Below are 24,316 nucleotides of genomic sequence, written 5' to 3' on the forward strand. Positions count from 1 at the left end.
GGATCACCTCATCCCAGATGTGCCTGCCCAGACCCTAAGATCATCCTCAGGGGTCCTTCTCCATGAGCCCCTGCCAAAGGAAGTGAGGCAGCTGGCTACCAGGAAGAGGGCCTTTTCTGCTGTGACACCCTGGCTATGGAATGAGCTCCCTAAAGGTTTGGCTGGCATCTACAGTATACTCCTTCGGGCGCCAGGTGAAGACCTTTTTATTCTCCCAGTATTTTAGCTTCTTAGTCTTTTAGCGTTGGTGTTTTACACCTGTATTTTAAATCTCTGCATTGCTGCTAGGTTTTATTCTGGTTGCATTGTTATATTGTGGTTTTAATGCTTTTATATTGTTTTATCTTGTGCTTTCTGATTTTAATTTCCGTGAGCCACCCACAGAGCTTCAGCTATTGGGTGACCTAGAAATTAAATAAATAAAATAAAATGCAAAGCAGGGACTCTGCCACTGAGATGTGGGCTACAACTCCCAGCATCCCTCACTCCGGCTTTTGAGACTCTTGGAAACCCAGTACAACTGGGGGGATGATCTCTGCAAAGCTGAAGAGGAAAGCGAGAAACTATTCTCCACATCCCCAGCTCCAGAGTTGGGGATTGCTCCTAACCTTGCAGTTCATTTTGGGGAGCCACAGTGTGAGATTGAAGAAGGGACCCCTACTTGGAGGAGGGGCTCAGTGCTGGTGACTACAAGTTGCGGGTTTATCACCAAAGCCAGCCAAAATGTGTGGGCCCTGGTACGTAATAAGTCGCAGTTCTGAGCCTCAGCTTCTCCCCAAGGGAATTTCCAGTTTGCCCAGTGCCAAGAAAATACAAAACACAAGCATTGCCACCTTAACACTTAAGACAGTACCGAAAATGGACTAGGTGCTGTATAAGAGAAACCTGAACCCAGGTCTCTTGGGATAAAGTGCAGTGCAAGATCAAGATTCAGTTAAGTTCTTGTTGCCTTGCAGAAGCATCTAGAGCAAAAGACACACATTCAGGCTAAAACATTACCATCGTAGTCTGCAATCTGTCTTCTACGAACTGAAGAACCCGCGTGGTTAGGTCTGAACTTGTTGGGAAGCCGACCTAAAGGATGAAAATACCAGAGGTATAACAAGGATTGAAAGGAGGAGCTTCCTGTCCCCAAAGATCTAAAGACGACAGTTTGCAAAGTAAAGGTTGAGTTCGTTTAAACACTGGACTGAATGGGGGGAAAAAGATCTCTAAAGAGCGTCAACTAGAACCCGCTCCTAAGGACAGAAGAGTCTAAGCTGTTCTATACATCAGACTTGAATCCTATGTTGCTGCTTTCATAGTTGCTTGAAGATGTTGCTGCTGGCCAGGGGGAGGAAATCTCCCAACCTAAAATTCTGCTTCTGCCCTCTTATCTGGAGCCAGGAAAACACAACTTAAAGTTTCTGGTATTCAGACGGCTGGGAATGTCTCAAATACTCAGTTTGGGATTGCTCCCATACTATGATCTACCTGTGTGAAGATTGCCCTGTTAAGAACTAGGAAGGAATTCAATTCTGGAATGGACAGACTGGTGATCTTAAGAGATTCTCTCCTTCATCTGCAGCATAGAGATCTGGGCCAGGATCCATAGAGCTATTTCAGGCCCACCCAAAGGGCTTAGTACAAATTAGTACAGCAAATACACACCCTAGCCCTTAATGTGTACAGTTCTAAGGACTGAGTGAACAGCTGATGCCAACATGCCATCTACAGGGGGATAACAAGCAGTGAGGGGAGGTGGGGAGAAAAAAAAAGTCCTGCTTTTTATGCCGGAGCAGGCAACATCAGTGAGCATTTCTTCATCAACATTTTTATTTATAAACCATTATACCACAAGAGAGCCATCAGATCTAAAATACAAACTCAGAAAAACACGCTTTCACATTTCGGTTCATTAATGTGTACGTTTATTGTCATACAGTATCACAATTCCCAAACATTAATAGTTGTCAGAAATTTTCCATTCAGTACATTATTATTGTTATGATAGTGTCATCTAGGTGCATGATACTTTACAAAATATGAGAGGCCAGAACCTTGCCTCAGGGGTTACAATCTATAAATCGATACAAGGAAGGTGACTGGGGAAGGGGAGAAAATGGAAGTGGGTAAACAGGGTTTACACTTACTTATTGCAGTTACACTTGCAGTATGTCATGAGAACTAGCAGGCAGAGCCAAAAGCTTCACAGAAAATGAGAGATATGAAAAAGGAGAGGTGGCATCAGGGAGGTGTTCTGGGAGTCAGTTCCAGGCATAAAGAGTGGCAAGGGAGAAAGGGTGGGGTTGTTTGAGGGAAGGAAACCACGAGGGAACAGGTTAGCAAGGTTGCGAGATCCATTTTCTCTGTACAGCAAGACAGTATTGTGGCAATCAAACCAGTACAATTAGAAGGTAAGTTTCAGCTTTAGGTACACATTTGTTACACATCAGAAACAGGTACATACAATCTGGAGGGGGAAAGCATTTGCAGCATAAACGACGATATCCTGAGCAGTTGGTGCTTTGGACACTTGACATAAAACATGATAAAGATACAACAGCAACGCCACTAGGACCACCTGAAAGCCGTGTGGAAGCAATAGGGGAACAGAAAAACAAAAAGGTGAAAACAGTGGAGCCTCTAAGCACAGCTGGAAAACAGAAATGTCTTTGTGCTCTTTCTAAAAGGTGAGAAGGGAAGAAGAGGAACTCATGGAGAAACAGGTTCGTCTGTTCTCCTACAACGCTCATCAGGCAGCCCCGTGTGGGTGTCTCAAAATAAGTGATATAGTTGCAAAGCAGTTGGTATATTAAACGGTGTTATAGAAATAAACAACAACAAAAACTTCCTGGGATGAGACAACTTTCTACCTAAGTCTGTATACTGAAGAGCACTACCGAAATAATTAGTGAAAAAGCCCTGCTCTGCCAGCAATTGGCTTTTTCCATATGGCTTCTCCATCCCACTATGCCAGATTTTCTAGCCAGCCAGAGCAGACATATGGACGGCTGTTGGGGAATTTTAACAATTATGCAGTTGATTTTATTTTAAATGTATTGTGTTCTTGGCAGCCTCGGCAAAGGTGGGATGTAAGTGTTGAAATATAAACAGAAAAACACTTGAAAAGGCCTGTATGAATCAATACTATACATCCCAAGATATGACTGCTTGCTTACTTCATACACTTTAGGGTGCAATGCTATGCATGTTTAGACAGAAAAAAGCCCTACATTTCCCAGCCAGGCATAGGTAAATAGAAATAGGTAAAACAGTTTCTGCATTGCTGCTATGTTTTATTCTGGTTGTACTGTTATATTGTGGTTTTAAACTTTCATATTTTATATTGTTTATGCTGCACTTTGTGGTTTTAATTTTTGTGAACTGCCCAGAGAGCTTCAGCTATTGGGCAGTATAGAAATACATACATACAGGATTGCACCCAAAAAAAGGATATAAAAGTGAAGAATTTATTAACTTATAAGCAAAATTCTCAACTCTTCAAGAACTGTAGAGCCTGGGACAGCACCTCTGCACATGTGCAGAGTGTCTCGCCAAGTGGAGGGGGGCAGGGAGCACAATCCACCCCCACTTTGCTTTCTCCTATTTTGGTGTTTGTTTATATTTCAATACACACCTCCTTTGCCAAGAATGCAGTAAGTTTAAAATAAAATCAGCTAGATAATTGGTTAAAATCCAGCAATGCATATGTAGAGTGGCATTATCTGTTCTGGCTGGCTGGAAATTCTTACATTCAATGCCAATGGCCAGGAATCACTGGAGTTGAAGTCTGGAGAGCTACAGGCTCCCTACCCGCATTATAAAGGGTAAGTCTACCAACAGTTACTAGCCATGATAGCTAAATGGAACCACCATATTAACACAGTTCACCTGGGACTACCACATGCTGGGGGACATAATTACTGCAATGTGCGATTCCAAAGTTTTTCCTGTCTCTATGCAGACTGGCATCTCGCTATTCCCAGCAACTCTATGGTGAAAGCTCTCTATAAATTCAAGCAGCAAAAAAGTTAAATGTAACAGTGGGAAATGTCAACAAAGTATTGTATCCCTCCTTTCAGACTTAAAAAAGGGAGGAAAGGGCCATTTTACAGGATGAGGGGGTACAACAGATAGTTTAAAATTTAGATTTAAAAAGGGAGAAAAAAGCCTTTTTGCTCCTTTTTCTGTGGCATCCTCTTATTATGTAAAACTGCTTTCCCCAACCCAGTGCCTTTCAGATGTGTTGGAATGCAAGTCCCATAAATCTCAATGGCCATGCTGGCTGGGGGAGTTGCAGTCTAGCGCTTCTGTAAAGTCTTTTTTTTAAGGCTGTCTTTATTGTGATTCTACTCGGGAGTAAAAACAAGAAGACTCTTGGGAGTACCTAAAGGCTAACACATCATTTTGCTCATTTGGGCCATATACCTTTATTAGGAGCATCCAAACTGTCACAAAATAGCATGCAAGCTTTCGACTTTACTTTTAGCATTGATCAGCATTTTTAGTGACTCTACCCTGGAACAAAAACACAACAAAAAAATCTTGGGGGCACTGTAGGCTTTCCCCAACCTCTTGCCCTCTAGATGTTTTTGACTTCAACTCCCATAAGCCCCAGGCAGCATGGCCAATCATCAGAAATTCTGGGAGTTGTAGCCCAAAATATCTGGAGGGAACCAGATTATCCTAGTTCACAATGGGTTGTGTTCCTATGTTGCAGTTTATAGGTACAGGCGGCTGCTTGGCATTTGCTCTTTTTTCATTTGATGTAGTTGAAAAGGGATGTTTCAGGATATAACTGAGACACATCAAAGTCCAGGTGCGGGCAGAAAGATCTCCAAATGTTTTAGACTTCAGCTCCCAAAAAAACCCTGCCAGCATGGCCAATGGTCAGGAATGCTGGGAGTTGAGGTCCAAAACATCTGGAGATCTACTTTCTGCCCACTCCTGAATTTAGGCCAGGGGTGGGGAATGTACGGTTCACCAGATAATGGACTCTGCTCCTGTCAACCCCAGCAAGCATGGCCAATGAGAGTTGTATTTTGGCCATGCTAGCTGGGGATGATGGAATTACAGTCCCAACACTTCCCAGGTTGGGGAAGGCTGCTGTAAAACTCTTTTTAAAGGCCGTCTTTATAGTGACTCTACCCTAAGAGTAAAAACATCAACATCTCTTGAGGCACCATAGGCTGCAATCCTATCCCCACTTACCTGGGAGCAAGTCCTATTCAGCTCAGTGGGACTTACTTCTGAGTAGACACACATAGGATTAATGACTAACCCAGCCTTCCCAATCTGGTGCCCTCCAGAAGTTTTTTTTTTGGGGGGGGGAACCACAACTCCCAGCAATACTGACCCCTGGCTATGCAAGCTAGGGCTGATGGGGCTGGAAATTCAAAACACCTGGGGATCTACCTTCCACCCACCCTTGTGCATTTAGTTGTATTTTCTCTCCTGCCCTTCAGAGCTGAACCCCCAGCTGTGGAACACACTCCTTTAGAGCAGCCTTCTGCAACCCAATGCCCTCCAGGAGTTTTTTTTGGCGGAGACTACAACTCCCAGCATGCCTGACCACTGGCCATGCCCGCTGAGGCAGACGGGAGTGGAAGCCCAAAATATCTGGCAGGCACCAGGTTCCCCAGCCCTGACATATTCCAGCCTTGCTGCCCCCAACTGGTGCCCTCCAGGAGTTTTTCTTTACGGGGAAGACCACAGGTCCCAGCATGCCTGACCACTGGCCATGCCGGCTGAGGCAGATGGGGGTGGAAGTCCAAAACATCTGCCCGGCGAAGCTGCTCCGCCCCGCGTCCTCAGGAAAGCCCCCAAGGCCGGGAGGGGCGAGGAAAGGCAGGGAGAGAGACGCCCGAGCAGGCGGCGGCGCGGCCCAGGCGCGGAGGGAGCCGAGAGGAGAACGAGGCGCCGGGCTGAGCGGGGAGGAGACCACGTACCTGCAGGTCGGGGGGCGAGCCGGCCTCGCCCCCCATGGCCGGGTCTCTGCAGGTAGCCAGGGCCGCCTCGGGGGGGGGAGCGACGGGGCGGAGGAGAGACGCTAACGGCCCTTCCTTCGAGGACAGCGAGCCCCGAAGGCCAGGTCAGAGGTCGGAGTTCATCCGCCGGGTCAGGGGCGGGGCCACTTCCGCGGCGCTTCCTGACGCGTCACTTCCGCCTCGACCGGATGTCACCACAGACTCGCCAATCGGTTAGAGGAGTCACCTGACACCATCAGCATCGTCGTGCGGGGGGGGGGGGAGAAAGAAAGCAGATTCTCCCAGTGGCGGCTGCGGGCTCCGATTCTGCCGGGGCTGTCAAGCCTTCCTGGGGGTTTCAGTCAGAACCACCCGGAACTCCAGAGGAGCTATCCAAGGTGCTGAACCATATCCCCCCCCCCCAAGAGGTTCGGCACCTTGGGGAGCTCCTCTAGCGTTCGGGATGGTTCTGACTGAAACCCAGAATGGACGCACAGCCCCACCAGAATCGGAGCCACCAGCCTCCCCTAGACGCTGCAGCGGCTTTGGGACTGCAACTCCCAGCATTCCACACCCTCGGCCCTGTCGGCAGGGGCTGCTGGGAGTTGGAGTCCAACAACGTCTGGAGACTCTACCTTCTGCCCGTCGCAGTTGTTTCGAGCATTTTAAGGGCCCCATCTTAGCCATGCTTAGGCAGGGGGGAAGGCCCTACAACTCCCCCGCAGCACTGCAAAACTCATATGTGATTCGTGTAACTTTTCCCTCCGTTTCTAGCTCTATGGTCACAGCAGCCGACTTCCGCTTCGCTAAACAATGCAGCTGCGCGAGGAGGGGTGGGAATGTGGGCGGGGGATCCATATTTAAACTCCCACCTCGTGGTGGGCGGGGCTGAGAAATAAGCGCCCTTGTTGACCAATCGAAATGGAGCTCCCCGCAGAGGCGCGAGCGGAGCCTAAGCGTGGTGGCGGCGGCGCCTGGAGCCCCGCCCATCCAAAAGTCTCCCCGCCCCAATTAAGAAACGTTTTGTTTCGATTGGTCAGAATGTGTCGTCCGTCCGTCTTTTCCTAGTCCGGATTGGCGAAGCGGTATCTAGAAGCCTGGGATTGGCTGTGCGCCGCTTAGCCAATGAGAGCGAGCAGTATTCATGTGTGGCTGAGGGAAGGAGACGAAGTGCCTGAGGTGAAATAAATTGTCAGTCGTGAGGCGGGGAAACAGGCGGGAAGGCCTCAGGGTTGTTCCCCTCAGCCGGAGGCCGGCTTCCCTCAGTCTCCCGATGGGCTTGCTGGGCGAAGTAGCGCGGGGCCTGGTGCGCGGCGCCGACCGCACGGCGGCCTGGACCAGCAAGCGGGGCCCGCGGACTTTCTACAAGAGCCGCGGCGCCAAGAGGACGGGCTACATCACGGCCAGCCGTAAGTTCGTCCTGGTGCCGGAGATGGTGCCGCGACTGGTGGTGCCGGACCTGCGCGGCTTCCAGCTGAAGCCTTACGTCTCCTACCGGGCCCCCGCCGGCAGCGAGCCGCCCCTCACCGCCCGCGCCCTCTTTCAAGAGGTCGTCGCCCCCCGCATCGAGAAGGACGTCAAGGCCGGAGCCTTCGACCCGCAGCGCCTGGAGAAGTACGGCTTCGAGCCCGACCAGGAGGGCAAGCTCTTCCGGCTGTTCCCCAAGAACTTCGTGCGCTAGGACGGGGAGGAAGGAGGGACCCGGGATGGTGCGTTGTTTTGGGGAGGGGGGGCGAAGGAAAAGGAATGGCCGCACGACGTGACGTGTATTAACCGCCTAAAAAACGGGCCTGGAAAGAAAGAAAAGAAATCGACGCACCGATGTGAGTGAAGCGCCTAAAAAAAGGGGGCCTGGAAAGAGAAGAAATCGCCACGCGGATGTTTGTGCAGAACCTTAAAAAAATGGGACTGGGAAGGAGAAAAGCTGTCACGCAAAATGATTATTAAGTGCCCACAAGGATGGGGGTGGGAAAACTCAACCCTCAAAATAATATCTAAGCTCCTGAAGAGAACAGAAAAACAAAGGCAGCCACGTTGGCCATGAGAAAAATTCCAAAAATCCATATAACGTAATACCTTTATTAAGCTGACTCAAAGATCACCCCCAAAAATGGGATCATAAGACATTGTACAACATAACATCGACACAAAGCAACACTGAGGCATGGTGTTAAAGGCGCCTTCAAGAAAAGCCCATGAGCCATCCAGACCTCTGGGTGAGCAAAGCAGGAATTGGTCCTGCCAAGCAAAGTAAAAGGGCAGACGAGCAAGAGTGCTTGGTGCATTTTTGGAACAGTGCTGGAAAGTAGGGAATATTTCAGATCTTGTGCCCTCCAGCAGTTTGGATAGAGAGGAGGATCTTCTGTGGAGTTTGTAGGAGTCAAAGGGCTTTTAAGGCATGGGTTACGAGGCACATTGTGTGTGTGTGTGTGTGCGCGCACGCACGCGCGCGCCTAGCTTTGTGGGAAGTTGTTGGAATGCTATTCTGCCAAGCAATTCTGCTGGATTTTCAGGAAACTTAATGTTTTGTGATCTGACACAACAAACATGGACATTCAAGATCCCAAGGAACTGCCCACAATCTCTGATCATATATTTGTTAAAAAAATAAAAGTGCTAGCTTTTCAGGTGTTAAGTCTCATCATTTCTGGACAGAATTGCTGTTTAGGCTCTAAAACTCGGCTTTGCTACATAGGTAGGTGATAGGGCAAGGTGGTTATTCATAGCAGCCCTTCAAGGGGTTGGATCCAGATTTACACTGGATCAACTGCACTGTCAGAAGTGGACTTCCCTACCCCCCTGTCTCAGGGCAGCCCCTCCAGCTACACAGACCCTGCTGAATGGGGTCGGGGGGATCCCCAAAAATTGGACAAAAGAACCTTCCATGAGGGGATCCTTCCGCTTTTGGAAGGCAGATCCTGGATCCAACCCAAGGTGTGTAGGACTTTTGAATTGTTGATTGCCTCCCTTCAAGCCACTTAACACTTGGGTAGATCTGCTCTAGAGCAGAGGTGGGCAGAAGGTGGATCTCCAGTTGTTTTGAACTTCAACTCCCAGAAGCCCCTGCCAGCATAGTCAAAAATGCTGGGAGATGAAGTCAGAAAAATCTGGAGATCTACTTTCCATCTGCCTCTGCTCGGAAGGCTGCATTCCTGGAAGATCTTCTTGGAGGCCGTTATTACTACCAGCTGAAGCCTGGTTTTCGTAAATGTTATGTGGAAGCATTATGAGAGCTGCCTGGCCTCACCAATGCTAAATATCATTGACAGTGAATATTTGAGTACTGCCTTTATGGCAGGCTGTTGAATGTGTATTGGAACCATTAAAATAGGTAACGTGAATGGAAAAGACTGCCACTCTTACATGATTTAAATATGTGGTACTTAAACATATGTACACACTACAGATGCATTCATGCCTCCTATAGAGCCAAGCTTGGTATAAAGGGCTCCATCTAGATCCATTTCAATCGGGCTTCAGGCCTGCTTTTGGAATGGAAACTGCCTTGGTCGCCCTGTGGGATGACCTCTGCCGGGAGAGGGACGGGGGGAGTGCGACCCTGTTGATACTCCTGGACCTCTCAGTGGCTTTCAATACCATCGACCATGGTATCCTTCTGGATAGGTTGTCTGGGTTGGGAGTTGGAGGCACTGCACTACAGTGGTTCCGCTCCTACTTGGCCGATTCCAGAAGGTGGTGCTCTGTGCCATGGCAATTGTGCCATGGGGTTCCACAGGGCTCTATTTTATCCCCCATGCTGTCTAACATCTACATGAAACCGCTGGGGGAGGTTACCCGGAGGTGTGGGCTGGGGTGCCATCAATATGCGGATGACACCCAGCTCTACCTCTCTTTCTCATCAAAACCAGGTGAGGCAGTGGCTTTTCTGAATCAGTGCCTGGGCACGGTAATGGACTGGATGAGGGCTAATAAACTGAAACTCAATCCAGACAAGACAGAGGTACTGTTAGTGGGTGGTTCGTCTGCCCGGCTAGGTGATATTCAACCTGTTCTGGAGGGGGTTGCACTCCCCCTAAAGGATCAGGTTTGTAGTTTGGGGGTGCGCTTGGATCCAGAACTGTCACTTGAGTCCCAGGTGAACTCAGTGGCACGGAGCACTTTTTATCAGCTTAGGCTGATATACCAACTACGCCCTTATCTGGACAGAGATAGCCTAGCTACAGTTATCCATGCTCTGATAACTTCTCGTCTGGATTACTGCAATGCGTTATACGTGGGGCTGCCTTTGAAAACGGTCCGGAAACGTCAGCTGGTCCAAAATAGGGCAGCAAGACTGTTAACAGGGACTGGCCTGCGAGCTCATATTACGCCAGTACTTTTCCAGCTGCACTGGCTGCCGGTCCATTTCCGGGCCCGATTCAAAGTGCTGGTGTTAACATTCCAAGCCCTTAACGGCTTGGGGCCAGGTTACCTGAAGGATCGCCTCCTCCCATATGTGCCTGCCCGGACCTTAAGATCATCCTCAGCGGCCCTTCTCCATGAGCCCCTGCCAAAGCAAGTGAGGCGGGTGGCTACTAGGAGGAGGGCTTTTTCTGCTGTGGCACCCCGGCTCTGGAATGAGCTCCCTAGTGAGGTTCGCCTGGCGCCTACATTGTATTCCTTTCGGCGCCAGGTAAAGACCTTTTTATTTTCCCAGGCATTTTAGCTTTCTAAATTTTTATCTTTGCTGTTTTAAATCTGTATTTTAAACTCCTGCACTGCTGCTAGGTTTTATTGTGGTTGCATTGTTATATTGTGGTTTTAATGTTCTATATATTTTAAATTGTTTTATTGTGTGTTGTTTGGTTTTAATTTTTGTGAACCGCCCAGAGAGCTTCAGCTATTGGGCGGTATAGAAATTAAATAAATAAATAAATATTCGCTGGGTGAAAGGGGGTACCACTGCAGCTGTTGGGAAGAGAAACTAAAGCTGCAATCTTATGCATGTTTAGTCAGAAAAAAAAAGTCCCACAACTCCCAGCATGCTGTGAATTGTAGTCTTTTTTTCTGTCTAAATGTGCATAGGACTGCGCCCAAAATTAGTTTGCAGGCTCATGCCCACCCCAAGACATCTGGGGACAGGCAGTGCTGCAAGTACAAACCTTGACACCTACAATGACTCAAGTACCATACCCAAAGCAAAGGCTAGAAACAGAACCATGGCAGCTGTAAGGAAGGACAGGCATTACTTGTGTTTTTATTTTAGAAAGGTCCAAAATATTTATTTCAATTAAAGTTTTTGTTTACAATACTGATGTGCGTATCTGTACATAAATGCCCTATGTTAAGAGTAGTAGTGTCTCAGATTACAAGTATGCCCTTCAGCAAGGACTTTTGCAGCATTGAGGAAAGTATCCTTGCTATTAACACTGATTGTTGCTGGTGTTTTCCAATCTGTGAAAGAATGGAAGTGATAGACGACAGGGGCGAGGGTCCGAATTGCTTCCCTCTTCCCCTTAACCCACTTGCTCCCCCAAGCTTAAAGCCAAAGACCAGGACTTTGCTTTTCCTACAAGAGGGAGGTAGACCACAGGTAAGCACAGTGCTGTTCAATTATTTGAACATTTCCCCTCCCTCCTCAAGTGTTTGGCTGGAGCAAGAGGTGTCCTTTTAGCCACAAGGTGGCTACTGAACCATGAGACAAATCATGAGCCATCATGTGCAGGCTGCCATTTGCCTACCTTATTTTAAGCTGGTGCTTGGACAAAAGTAACCAGGAAAAGCTAACTCAACAAACAGAAGTGGGGCTAGTAATAGGGTTGGTTTCCCTGGCTGCAGTACAGACACGGAGCCTGGTCTTCAGACAGGCCAAAGAGGAATGAAGAGGTTCATGGGAAAAACAAAATGGACAAAGCAACTAGTGAGGGTAAAGCAGAACCTTCTGCTCTACCTCAAACAATGAGAAATACCTAAATCCCAATCTAGGAGGAGCTGCTATTTGTACAAGATATGGTGGAATAAAAGAATCTAATCAGTCTAACAGAGTTGGGGTGGAGGGAAAGAGAACAGGAGGAGAAAATAAACTCAGCAACACATCCCTGAAGTGCCTGAGCAGTCATCAAAGCTCTAAGAGCCACAAGAGACTCCCAGGAGTAAAGCTGGAAACCTGACATAAGAAAGATGATAGGGGACAGCAGCTAGACCATCCTGCCCCCAAAGCTACATCTACCTTCCTCACCCTACTGCTAAAAAGGCCTGCCAAGGAGAAAGGCAGGTACACCACAACCTTAAGACTGACACTGTTTAGGCCACAGGGTTAGAGTAGCTGGTCTCCCACTTCCAAACATGTAGGACATTGTCATAAAAGGAACATGTTGCCAGGAGGCTGGTCTCTCTTTGGGGCTTGGCTGATTCACTTTCACTGTACGCTTTGGTGTCTGAATTTTTTCCATCATTACATGGTCCCTGCAGGTCACTGCTACCTTCTGCTTGCAGTGCTGACACAGGGGTTTGATCCTCCTCATCTAGCAACACATCAAAAGTGGCTGTGGGGGATTCATAAACTATCTTGAGGTTCTGGACTTTGAGATCCACTCGCCCAGTTTCTTCATCCGTATGAACCAATGGCATCACTGGAGACAGCACCACAGGATTGCTCAGGGGGAGTCTTGACCAATCAGCTCCATAAGCCAAGGAGTTGTGCAAGATGTAAGAAGAAAGAACAGTGCATTCCTCTTTGTTCTCCACTAATAGGCAAAAAAGGAAAGATAGTAGGTGGTGGGCTAATTCATGGTGGATTGATACCTGCCACTTCCAACAACGGTAGCCATGTTTAAACTTTAAAGCAACTTACACCCCACTGTAGTACATAATTCATCAGTTTGCACAGCCACATTAGGAATTAAACTTATTTCTCTTGCCATGGGGCAGGGAGAGCAAAATAATGGCCACTCCATATTCCCATGGGTCATTAATATGTGACGGATGCTTCAGTGGGGAAAAGTCAGGGTGGAAACTGAGCCCATAGAACCCCAGAGCAGTTCTGATTCTGAAGAGGAACAGCAATCTGTGGGAGAGGAGCCCGCTCATCCCTCACAGGTACAGCAGCTGGCAGAGATTCCTTCTGCCGGCATTCCTGAGATAGTGACCCTGGCAGTGAGAGAGTGCGGGAGGGGGGCTTGCTGGACGCTCGACGCGGACACAGGGAGCGACGAGCAATGGAGGGCGTGGAAAGGAGGCGTAGCGCCCATTTGGCGCGCAAGCAACGGTCGCGTCCCGTGGACCTAAGGGAAAGAGGGAGGAACTCTCCCTAGCCCATAAGTTCAGGGTCTGCAAGTGATTCTCCTTCAAATGGGGACCAACTGCCTAACCTGGAGCATAGGCTACTCTGCTGTTCATTGCTTAGTTGCTGGTGATTAGCATCTGAGTCATTAAGTTGTAAAAGGATTAAAGCCTTGAAAAGAATCCTTTTGTCTGTGTCTTGAGTTCGCTATTGGAGTAGACTGAAAGAGGCCGCTAGGGCACTCCTGACAAGAAAGTGTTCTGCGTGTCCGTTTCTTAGGACAACTTCTCTAGTTACATTCTCTACTCAAACCATTCACACAGTCCCTTCCAAACATCTCTGGGGACACAGCAGCAAATGACAACTAACTCGCTGGAGTATTACTCAAGCATTTGATCTTGTCAGCTAGATGAGGTTAGGAGTGTCGGTAGCCAAACAGAATGGGCAAGTTTCACACAGTAGGGAAATGTCCTTGATCTTTCAGAAGGTGGCAGTAAAACAAATGTATATGGCTCCAACCAGCTCCTCAGCATTTCTCATACCCTCCATGCTAACTCCCAAGATCAAAACACTCACCCAAACTGCCTTGGCAATCAAGGATTTTGAAGCCGTTGTGCATGCAGGCTGCCAACAGTAAGTTCTCCCGTGATGGGTGCCATTTTAACCTCCAAACTCCGCCCTGCATGTGGGTGTCTGCCAATGGCTGCTTCATATTCCGGGTGTCCCACAGGAGGACATGTTCGTCATAGCTGGAGAAACACACGATAGGCCTCAAGAAACCACTAGAGCTCATTTTCCAAGGATGTGAGATTTGCAGGTTCCTAGCTAACTCATTTGCTACTTACACTTGGAATAAACGTGTACAGTTTTGGTCACCGCATCCAGAAAAGCTATTGTGCAGTTGGAAAAAGGGCAAAGAAGGGCAACTCAAGTTATCAAAGGGCTGAAGCAACTCCCCTATAAGGAAGGGTTACAACACCTGGGACTGTTTAGCTTAGAAAAAGGGTGGGTAAGGTGAGACATGATAGAGGTGTATAAAATTATGCATGGTGTGGAGAAAGTGGATACGGAGACATTTTTCTCGCTCTTGTAATGCTCGAAGACATTCCATGAAGCTGTATGTTTGGAGATTCAGGTCAGATAAAAGGAAGCCCTTCTTCACACAGCACATAGTTAAACTATGGAATTCACTGTCACAGGATGTAGTAAGTAAATAATCTGTTACTGTATTTTAAATCTTTGTATTGCTGCTAGGTTTTATTTTGGTTTTTATTTCTATTTTATACTGTGGTTTTAAACTTTTATAGCACATCTTATCTTGTATGTTATGGTTTTAATTGCTGTGAACTACCCAGACAGCTTCAGCTATTGGGCAGTACAAAAATGCAATAAAAAAAAAAAAACAGTGATAGCCACCAATTTGGATGGCTTCAAAAGCGGATTAGACATTCATAGAGGATATCACTGGCTACTAGTCCTGATGACTATATGTTACCTCCAATATCACAGGATGATATTGCACTCATGTCCTACTTGTGGGTTTTCTGTGGCCAGTTGGTCAAACACTGTGTGAACAGAATGCTGGACTAGATAGACCCTTGGTCTGATCCTGAATGGTTCTTATGTTCTTATCACTTTAAGGCTACCAATAAAGACCATGACCAAACTGGAACCTGAATCCTGCTCTTCAGGTACCCAGAGTTCCATCCATGGCATACCACAGACTCCAATTACAAACATGCACAAACGGCTATCTGGGTACAGCAGGTGATATGCTAAGGAGACTCACCTTCCTGTAGCAAGCAGATTTTCCCGGAGTGGGTGGCACTGAATACTGCACACACCCATTGAGTGCCTGTAATGGAATGCAAATCAAAGTTGAAGCATGAAGGACCATCATCGGGCCCCACTGGTTTGAATTTGCTCAGAAGATTGTCCAAACAGTGTTTGCCAGGGAGGAGAAGGGAACAACCTACCCCTATCTGACAGGCTACTGCTTACCGCTCACTGGTGAAGAGGGGAGCCCTTAGGCTGCTCCGGGTGTCCCATCCCTGTAGCTTGCAGTCATCTCCACCTGAAACAAAAAAGAGATTGGTGAAGCTGGGTGATAGTATAGGCAGCTGGAGGTATGGGGACATTTTGCCAAGGCACACAGAGTCATTTGCTCATAGCTAGAAGAGATCTTTCTGAAGAGCAGGGAATGCTTGCCAGTTCAAAGTCCCACCGCTAGTGCATGCAAAACATTTTACAGATCCAACCACATTCATGCCAACAACAGTCGTGTTGGATTCAGATTTTCACTGCATCAACTGTGTTGGCGGAAGTGGATTTCCCCACCCCCTCCTTCTCACAGCAGCCTCCCCAGACCCCTGAAAATACTCCACAAAGTCAGATCCTGCAGAATTGAGGTGAGCTCTCAGGGGAGAAGAAGGACCCAAAAAGTCAGGTGGACGTCCTTTCCTTTCACAGAGGGCAGATCCTGAATCTAACTCATGGTCTGGAAACAGGGAGGAGATAAAAGTTCTTTCATCTCATACGAATAGAACCTGCAGTCGCCCAATGACTTTGATTGTCCATAAATTCAGGACAGACAAAAGGAAGTACTTCCCTTGTATAATTTATGGAACTTAATGCCACAGGATGTATGGTAGTCTCTCATTCATTATCAGAATTAACCAGACAAATCACTAAGAACGGCCATGCTCCCCCTCCCCAGCAAAATCAAGAAAGTTCTCCATCGACAGCCATCAGCTACTCACCAACAGTTGCGGGAGGGCAGGGAGCAGCAGTGGGAGAGGGCTACTGCCTTTGTGCTTTGCTAAGGGCTTCCTGGGAACAGCGGGCTGGCCACTATGGAAATCAGGATTCTGGACTAGATGCAGCTTTGCCTAATCCAGCATGGCTCTGCTTAAATCACTAAGCACTCCAATAGAGATGAAACGCCAGACTCCCACAAGCAATAGTCTAGAAATCGTCACTCAAAATCATGTATATCGAGCAAACAGTGCATAAGTCTGATTCATTCACATACTTTGCAATTTACTTTATGGAGGTAAAATCTGGGGTTTGATTCCCCCCTCCCCCCCGCCTTCCCTGTAAGGGAAGAGAGAGACATGGAATGAGGGCTAAGGGGAATGGTTCATAGTCTGGCTAAGAGGTCAGCCCCCTGGCTGTTAGAATCCTGATCTGCTTATTGTTAGAAGTCTTTAAGAAGAATCTTTTGGGTCTTCTCTAGCACCATATGGGCTAGAAGCCTGAAATTTAAAACTAAGGTGGGGATAAAGAGATACAGGAAGAGGAGCTGAGATGTGGTTATTTATATCCTGCCGTTCCAGGTGGCTTGCAAAACCAAAAAACCAAAAGCTCACATTAACAGGCGCTAGACGTCTTGGGGTGTCTGCGCAAATTACTGGTATATTCCTCAGGTAGATATGTTCTGATACCCAGGTGTTGGTCCCAAATAGTAATGAATGCTTAGACAGAGACCCCAGCATCCACTGTTAGGATGAATACCAACCTGAATAGACAACAGACGTGTTCCAGTAGTCAAATGCAGCGATCCAGGCCTCAAAATCATGTGCCTTCCACTGTTCCAAGATGTGTACAGAGGGCACAGATTCATCAATGGACAGCAAGCTCAGCCTCCCTTTGGAATCACTGCTGAGCAGTCGCAGGGGGTGGTCACTGCAAGTATGGTGCAAAATAGCAAGGACAGATTAGCTCTTGGGGGACAGAGGTTGGAAGCCATGAATATGGCTCATCCTTCCACAGAAAATACAGCAACTTCCTTGCTGAAGGAGGGGAAGTGATTTTTAAACCACCACGAGATCTTCTACCATCAGTGGCCATTAATAGTAAGAATACTTGGTTCAAAACCTTTGCACTGTGAAGACTTAGCCCCACGGGAAGGAGAGGGTATCCTAACACCTGCTTGTTGGAAATGCATCCGATGACATGAGCAGTACTGTCAGAAATGAGACCAAGCCTGAACCACAACGTAAAGCATCCACTAAGAACAGATGTGTGGTTCAACCCCGTCCTCCCAAGTATCTGTAGCCCAATCAGCAGTGCAAGGGAAAAATGGATGGGATCACCGCTGCTGACGCCCAGCTCATAAGATATAGTCCAGGGGTGCAGAAGCTCAGGCCCGGGGGCCAAATCCAGCCTGCTCAGGTTTCCCCAATGGCTACATCCCCTTTCCCCTGATCATTTGATGGTTTCTCAGCTTCTGCATGTTTTTCTCCCCATTCTAAAAGATTGAAATGCCTTTCCTAAGGCTTAGTTACTGCCAATAAGAGCTTTAAGCTAATATATGCTCGTATTTTTGGCCCCGCCCCTGTTGCCTTCGACCCTGCCCACCACTGGAATGCAGCCCCTGAGAGCTTCTCAACTATGGAATTCGGCCCTCAGGCTGAAAGAGGTTCAACATCCCTGGTATAGTCAATGCGTGTGATGCACGCGCAGAAGCGCATTGCAGGACCTTGAGCTGTTCCATCTGGGCAAACAAGAGGCAGGATGGAGGGTGGGCAATACCTATGCCCACATCAACCGGACCTGCGTCGCTTACACTGGGCGCAACATCACCATCACAAAACGACAAGCATAGGCACAAGGCACCAAGACCCAACACGGATGTTGCCGTCCTCTCCAGGTACCTATTGAACTCAGCACAAATGCTACGGCAGGGACGTCAGCTTGGTGGAAACCCATGTGGCATTGGTTTAGCTCTTGAAAGGACCAGCAAAGTTTATCTCCACCTGCCAGGTTGACATCCAGCTCCCTGGCCTCTGCTTACCGCTGTTCTCGTCCCGTAGACCAGTCCAGAGACAAAACGAGGCATTCGGATCCCAAATCAACGCTGCACAGTGGCTCCAGCCTGCAGCAATTCTACTGGAGAGAAAAGAAAACGGATCAGACAGGCCCAAGGGGGAGCATCTGATCCAACCCCAGTCCTCAAACCCAGCTGGACACCTCCACACTTCTTCAGGCAGGAGAGACCATGTGCACACATTTCAGTCCCCAGGACTAAGAGAGGCTGCAGTCGTATACACACTTCCTAGGGAGTAAGTCCCATGGAACACAATGGCTCTTACTTCTGAGTAGACCTGTATCAGATTGTACTGTTAAGCAAGGTCACTACTCACACACCAGCCCACATGAAGGTTTTTGAAACTCTTACATAGGAATGTTCTAACCGCCTTGTAAGCAACTGCCCTCATATTCCTACTCCTCCCTTGCTTCTCCTGCCAGACTCCTCTCTATGACTCCTTGCTCCGCAAGGACCTCATGCTCAGACGATGGCCAGTTATTCCATCTCCGCAACATTCATCACCCTCAACCGTGTTAACTTTCCTAGCAAGAAAATATGCTCCAGCTGAAGCACAAAGGCCACACAGGCAGAACTCTGTCCTGCTCTCGCTGGCAAAAAGGACTACTTTTCATGGCTACAGCCCACACCCCAACCACCTACCTCATGTCCTGTCAAGCGGGAGATCTCCACTGCTCCCTTGGCATTAGCAATGCCTAGAAAAGGCTGTTCTGCAATGGGAATGTGACACCTAGAAGAGGGATAGATAGAAATGCTTCAGCAGTCCCAAGAGAAGCGGCCCTTTAGGAAGGAAATGCAATTGTGTGTGTGTGTGGAGGGGTGGTGGTGGATTAATTTAAGCATTGTATATTACATTTTAATATGAATTTTGTATCCGTTGTATTGCATTACGGTTGTTTCCAGTGTAACCATCCCCAAGCTCTGATCTCAGAAACTATTCTGCTGATCAAATAGGTTAGGAGAGTCCACCGATCCACAACAACACTACTGCTTTGTGATGGAGGAGTGAGCTTAAATGAGAGAACGAGCCCTTCGGTTAACATAGTCTGCTGGGCTTGGCCTTAGAATAACACTGTGAGGTTGGTCACTGCTGCTCCCGTTTTACAGATGGAGAACCAAAACAGGGTGACGTGCCCAAGGCCAGACAATGAAGTCGACAGGACAGGGGTGGCAAAGCCTTTTTGGCCCAGATTCAAATTTGAAAAGGGTCTTGAGGGCCACATTCCAGCAGCAGGTGGGGCTGAGATCTGCTGGAATGTGGCCCTGAGCGCGGTGCCAAGGACAGATGTGACCCTTACCAATTTGGACATTTTCCCACCAAGCTTATGAAACACAACTCAGTTCTATGCATGTCTACTCAGGAGTAAGCCCCAATGCAACAGCTTTCAGGCAGTGCAATTCTAAGCGAGTCCACTTAGGAGTAAGCCCCGAGCGGCCATAGCTCAGGGGTAGAGCACATGCTTTGCATGCAGAAGGTCCCAGATTCAATCTCCGGCTTCTCCAGTTAGGGCTAGGAAAGAATCCTGCCTGAAACCTTGGAGAGCTGCTGCCAGTCAGTGTCGACAATACTGGGTTAGATGGACCCAGGGTCTGACTCAGTGTAATGTAGCTTCTGATGTTCCTAAGCTCCAGTGCAAGAGCTGTCATGCCTGCAAAGCACAGCACAATTCTAAGCAAGTCTACTCAGGAGTAAGCCCCAATGCAATCCTCTAACTCCATGCAAAAGAACCACTCAGATGCCCACTTGGGCACCGCCCTACAGCATTACCACTTAATGTCCAGCACAGCAGCCATTTCCAGCCTCTGGATCTCTGTCAGTGGTGCAAAAATCTGTTCTTTGAAGCAATACAGGTAGAGGCGGCCCAGACGCACGTGGGGCACGTTGTTCTCATCAGGGCTCTCGCCAGGCTGAAAGAGGAAACAGTGTGAAAAGCTGTCACTGTGGGGAAAATTTTCCCCACTCTTTCTGTTATCCACAATCAGTAACCCACTATTCCTAAACTGCCAGCCAGTTGCACAGCTGTTATATATTGTATTTATTTAGGGGGCAATCCTCAGCAGGTCTACACAGAAATAAGTCCTACAAATCCCAGCATGTTGGCAGGGGGCGGGGGGAGTGCTGGAAGTTATGGGACTTATTTTTGTCTGGACAGGCACAGAATTGCCCCTTTATATTCCGCCTTTCTGCAAAAAGTGGGGCTCAAGCCGATTAACAACATTCAGGTTAAAAACAAAATCTTAATTAAAACGGAAGATAAAAACAGATCCATAAAAACACAATAATAAAAGAAATGGACAGCACCCAACCAATTAAAAACCCTTTCAGCAAACAGACCAGCTTACAAGCCAAAGGCCTGCCTGAATCAAAACGGCTTTGCCTGGTGGAGGAAGGACAACAGCTAGAGGAAAGTGGAATATCTCCGGGTGTCCAACCTGTCTCAAAGTTTACTCCATCACCCCTGTAACAGATGACAAGGACTACCTCACAACCACAGGGGTTGTGAAGGGCAGTTTAACAGGTCACTTGGACATGCTTGGGAGTTGCTGGGGACACAACAGGAGATGCATTATCCTGCTCAGCAAGATCAAAGCCAGAAAACTAGAGCTTATAATGTCACTGCTTAGCCACACAATATCAACTCTGTTTTATTCTTTAGCGAAAGAACATTCACCTCCAAGGGATACCTTACCAAAGTACTAATACATAGATAGACCACCTGTTGTATGGTAAGTACAAACGATCCATCCCACAAAACAAACAGTAATAATTTCCGTCAGCAAACAGTGACAGAAATGTTATCAGAAAAGGTTGCCCCGATAACAAAAGCAACTGTACATCACTCATTTTAGCCATCCATGTGAAATATTGTTTTTATAAGCGATTCCTTTTTGCTCTTAGTTTGCTTCCATAATTTTGCTATGGCCCACAGCCTTTTTTTTTTTAAAAAAATACCACTACTGAGGGACAATACTACACCACCTGTCAAAATTATAATACTTAGCATTTCTATAGAGTATTCAAAACACTTCCTTTACATCGTCTCAGTAATTCTTAGTCAGTATCACACACACACCCCCCCCTACCATTTTGCAAGTGGAGCAGAGCAGTAGTGAGAGAATAGTGGTACACTTATGGACACAAGCTATATTTTAATGTGTTTCATCAGCTGCTGTACTGTTTTGTGGTTTATTGTTTTATTTGATTTTATTTATGTTTTGTAAGCCACCTTGAACTATTTAGGAGCAGCAGGTTACAAATCTATGAAATCAAGCGAGGCAAGTGAAGTTTTGACCAAAGCAAGTTTTGATCCAGAGACTTCATTCTGAGCCAGTATACCAGCTCTTCATCTTGGGTGTAGTGGAGACAGATCGTGCTGACCCAAAATGTAGGAGGAGGACGTGAGACACATCGGGGCCTGCTCCAGTCAGATTGCCCCCGCCCCTCAGGGCTAACTGACATCAACAGCCCTGTGGGAAGGAAGAAGGAGTGAGGGAGACAGGAGCAGGCAAGGAGAACATCAGGGCCTGCTCCAGTTGGACTGTCCCCCTCTTCCCCCCACCCACCCACCCCAGGAGATGAGAAGTACAGCCATTCTACCCAGCCTGCTGAAAGTCGTCTAAATTTTTTCCTTCTTTCCTCCCCATCCCTTTTCCCTCATGTGTCGTGCCTTTTTCAGATTGTGTCTTGTTACCTGACTGATTGTGAACTGTTCCAGAAGCCTTTTTTTGGCTGAGGAGTGGGCTAAAAATAACTTAAATAAATAAACCAACTGTTAGATATGGGAGGAAAGGGGGAATCCACAGGCCACCACTGAAGCACCAAAATATGCAATCACCACAGCATCTGCTTCATAAGCTTTATCCTGGTGTGTGTCTTGCAACCCTCAAGGTTCTTTTCCCTGCACAGGCTACTCCAGAAAGAGCTGCCACTCACCTTGATGTCAGGTTTCTTCAGCTGGTAAGTGCCACATGCCAGGATGCTCCGCCAGCCGTCCACTGGGCACCACTCCACGACATCAGCACTATATTCCGTGTCGACCACCTGCAAGGTCTGCATCTTGCACCGCAAAGCCATGTCAGACCCCGCTCATCTTGGTCTGGAAGGGAGGGAGGGACAGGAAACAAAAGAGTTAGCAACCCTGAAATTCTGAACTAGCTCAAAGCATTCAGAGCCTGGTACTTTGACTAGACTCCAGGTTTTGGCGGGCCTTTGGGCAAGACACCCTCAGTAGCCCCCTCCCCCTTTCCGTGATTCTCCCTTCTCACTGCAATTGTCACCACCTGTTATGCTCCTCATTCTCTTTCCCATCACTGCTAGCACTTGCTTGCTTGGTAGGCAAGGAGCCAAGAGGCCACAGCATCTCCTACTCCTGCTCCTCCTCCCCACCACTGTTGCCTGGGCCAGAGCAAGAAGCAGGTGAACAAGCGGGTTGCAATGGGGAAGGGGAGGAGCGACTCCACGGCGCTCTTCTCAGCAGGCCCCTGCCAGGGTGTGGGCCTTTGAGAAGTGCCCAGCTATGCCAACCCTTGACCCTGGCCCTGCTAAGCACTGACGTGTACTCTTGTGTGTGTATAGTAGCTACAATCTGCCAGTTCCAGATACACCATCGTTAACATGGATTAATATCCCTCCTAAGCACAAACTTGTTCCTGTCGCCTCTACACCAGAACACACACACACGTCTACTTGTGGCTCATCTCTACGCCTGTTACCAGGGTGCAAGACAGAGGGAGAGAAGTGCAGTAGGGCTATTCCATTGCCCCTGCTGATACACCGGCTGCCTTTGGCTCCCCCCAGTTGTCACCCAGCTAGCGGCTTTTCCATCAGGCTACCCGATCTGTTTCCATTCCAGTTGGTTGTGATAAGAACTCTTAAGTTTATGAACTGGTGCCTGAGCTTGCGCCTCTTTTTCCCTCCCCATCCTGTTTTTCTCACATGTCATGTCTTTTAGATTGTAAGCCTGTGCGGGTAGAGACCGTCATACAACAGAACTTTGTATACTGCTCAGGGAGTCTGTTTAGCTAACTATTTGGTTAAAAATGCTTTAAATAAATAAATACGAAAAGGCCACACACACCAATGACCGAGGGTTAGAAGGAAGATGCTAAGTGGGAGTCTTCATACACCCAGGGCAAGCAGGCCCATTTGTAAATCTCCTACCCACCTATAGTGTAAGGTGCCCCCCCCCCCCCGCACACATTCACACAGCAATAACCTCACACAAGTGACCACAGGAACCTTAACCCCCGCGCCCCCCTAGCCAGAGATTGTAGGTTATCTCCAAAGGAGCACGGGGAAAAGGAAAAAAGCATACCTTAAACCCCCTAACTGAAAAACCACACACACACACACAGTTCATCTCCTACCCCCACCCTATCCTTACCCTACAAACCAGAGGCCCAGTATTGGGGGGTGGGGAGGTGAAGGGGGGCCCTCTTAACACCCCACCCACATTGGAACAATCTCACATCAGACCGTGGTCTACCTTCAAGGGATGGCTTGTAAAAGAAAAAAAGGTCCCCCCTTATAAGAGCACGACTGACAAAACCTCACATGATACACTCACGTGTATCTCATATGTGCCCCTCTTTCTCAGTTCCCCTCTGCATCCTAACTCACCCCACCCCCATGTCAGGTGCACTTAGGAGGCAGATGTGTTAAAAGTCCTCCTCTTCTTAACTCATGTTGGCTGGGAATGATGGGAGCTGTAGTCCCCCTGTTGGGGGAGGCTACCAAGGGCCATGCTAGGCTGGGGGTGATGGGAGTTGGATTCCAAAACATTTGGGGGCACCAAGGTAGGAGAGGTTGATGAGGGCCATGCTGGGCTGGGGCTGATGGGAGTTGGGTTCCAAAACGCCCGGAGAGCACCAAGTTGGGGGACGGCTGCTGAGGGCCATGCTGGGCTGGGGGTGACGGGAGTTGGATTCCAAAACATTTGGGGGCACGAAGTTGGGGGACGGCTGCTGGGGGCCATGCTGGGCTGGGGGTGACGGGAGTGGGGTTCCAAAACGCCCGGACCGCCCTGCCGCCCCCCTGGGGAAGCCGCCTTTCGGCCCACCACGACCAGGCAGGAGCGCGCGCCGGAAACCCCGCGGACGCGGCCCGGCGGCCCGGCCCCTCCTCCGCCCGCGCGCGAAGCCCGCCGCTCACCCGAGCGCCGCTCCGCGGCCCTGCCTCCGGCTCGGCCGCTGGCCGTGGCGCCGCCTCGGGCCTGAAGGCGAGGCCGCCGCCGCCGCCGCCGCCGCGCCCGAGCCCCCTCCCTTCCCGCCTCTGGCCGGGCGAGAGCGGCGCCGCCTCCCGCCTCCGCCGCCGGGGAG

At 48.6% G+C, this 24,316-nt stretch overlaps 3 protein-coding genes across 8 annotated transcripts in view; 1 reads left to right on the plus strand and 2 right to left on the minus strand.

The window, feature by feature from the left end:
* The window catches only part of PNPLA7 (patatin like domain 7, lysophospholipase), a 116,389-nt gene extending 110,281 nt beyond the window's left edge, over window positions 1–6,108 (minus strand). For 3 of the 6 annotated variants that reach the window (XM_084821025.1, XM_084821023.1, XM_084821024.1), the window contains exons 1-2: window positions 5,931–6,074; window positions 1,000–1,074 (exon numbers count right to left, since the gene is read on the minus strand). In XM_084821025.1, the coding sequence (XP_084677151.1) occupies window positions 1,000–1,074; window positions 5,931–5,966 (111 nt within the window). In that variant the 5' untranslated portion in view covers window positions 5,967–6,074. Of the gene's footprint in view, window positions 1–999; window positions 1,075–5,930 lie in introns of all 6 variants that reach the window. The other 3 variants (XM_084821027.1, XM_084821026.1, XM_084821028.1) reach the window with 3 other exon arrangements.
* Window positions 6,109–7,075: 967 nt separating this feature from the next.
* Window positions 7,076–8,575, plus strand: MRPL41 (mitochondrial ribosomal protein L41). The gene has a single exon (XM_084820992.1). The coding sequence runs from the start codon at window positions 7,222–7,224 to the stop codon at window positions 7,627–7,629; it is 408 nt and encodes a 135-aa protein (XP_084677118.1). The 5' UTR covers window positions 7,076–7,221; the 3' UTR covers window positions 7,630–8,575.
* A 2,541-nt stretch (window positions 8,576–11,116) lies between these two features.
* DPH7 (diphthamide biosynthesis 7) lies at window positions 11,117–24,265 on the minus strand. The gene is made up of 10 exons (XM_084820989.1): window positions 24,150–24,265; window positions 21,933–22,095; window positions 19,767–19,906; window positions 18,641–18,728; window positions 17,966–18,057; window positions 16,688–16,854; window positions 15,172–15,244; window positions 14,960–15,025; window positions 13,747–13,919; window positions 11,117–12,634 (listed from the first exon to the last, which is right to left on the minus strand). Exons 2-10 carry the CDS (start codon window positions 22,071–22,073, stop codon window positions 12,192–12,194), a joined length of 1,383 nt encoding a protein of 460 aa, XP_084677115.1. The 5' UTR covers window positions 22,074–22,095; window positions 24,150–24,265; the 3' UTR covers window positions 11,117–12,191.
* Window positions 24,266–24,316: the final 51 nt, after the last annotated feature.

This window comes from Heloderma suspectum, chromosome 14, assembly GCF_057233095.1.
Source record: "Heloderma suspectum isolate Gila_16-S chromosome 14, 16-S_ref, whole genome shotgun sequence".
Lineage (NCBI taxonomy): Eukaryota > Metazoa > Chordata > Lepidosauria > Squamata > Helodermatidae > Heloderma > Heloderma suspectum.

What these genes read in the sequence shown, in the direction of transcription:
- MRPL41 (XM_084820992.1), top strand. Translation starts at nt 7,222, where the DNA reads ATGGGCTTGCTGGGCGAAGTAGCGCGGGGCCTGGTGCGCGGCGCCGAC.
- DPH7 (XM_084820989.1), bottom strand. Translation starts at nt 22,073, where the DNA reads ATGGCTTTGCGGTGCAAGATGCAGACCTTGCAGGTGGTCGACACGGAA. An exon ending in CCCCTCTTCACCAGTGAGCG is followed by an intron (nt 15,026 to 15,171) that starts GTAAGCAGTAGC and finishes ATTCCATTACAG; the next exon opens with GCACTCAATGGGTGTGTGCA. An exon ending in TGATTGCCAAGGCAGTTTGG is followed by an intron (nt 12,635 to 13,746) that starts GTGAGTGTTTTG and finishes TTTGCCTATTAG; the next exon opens with TGGAGAACAAAGAGGAATGC.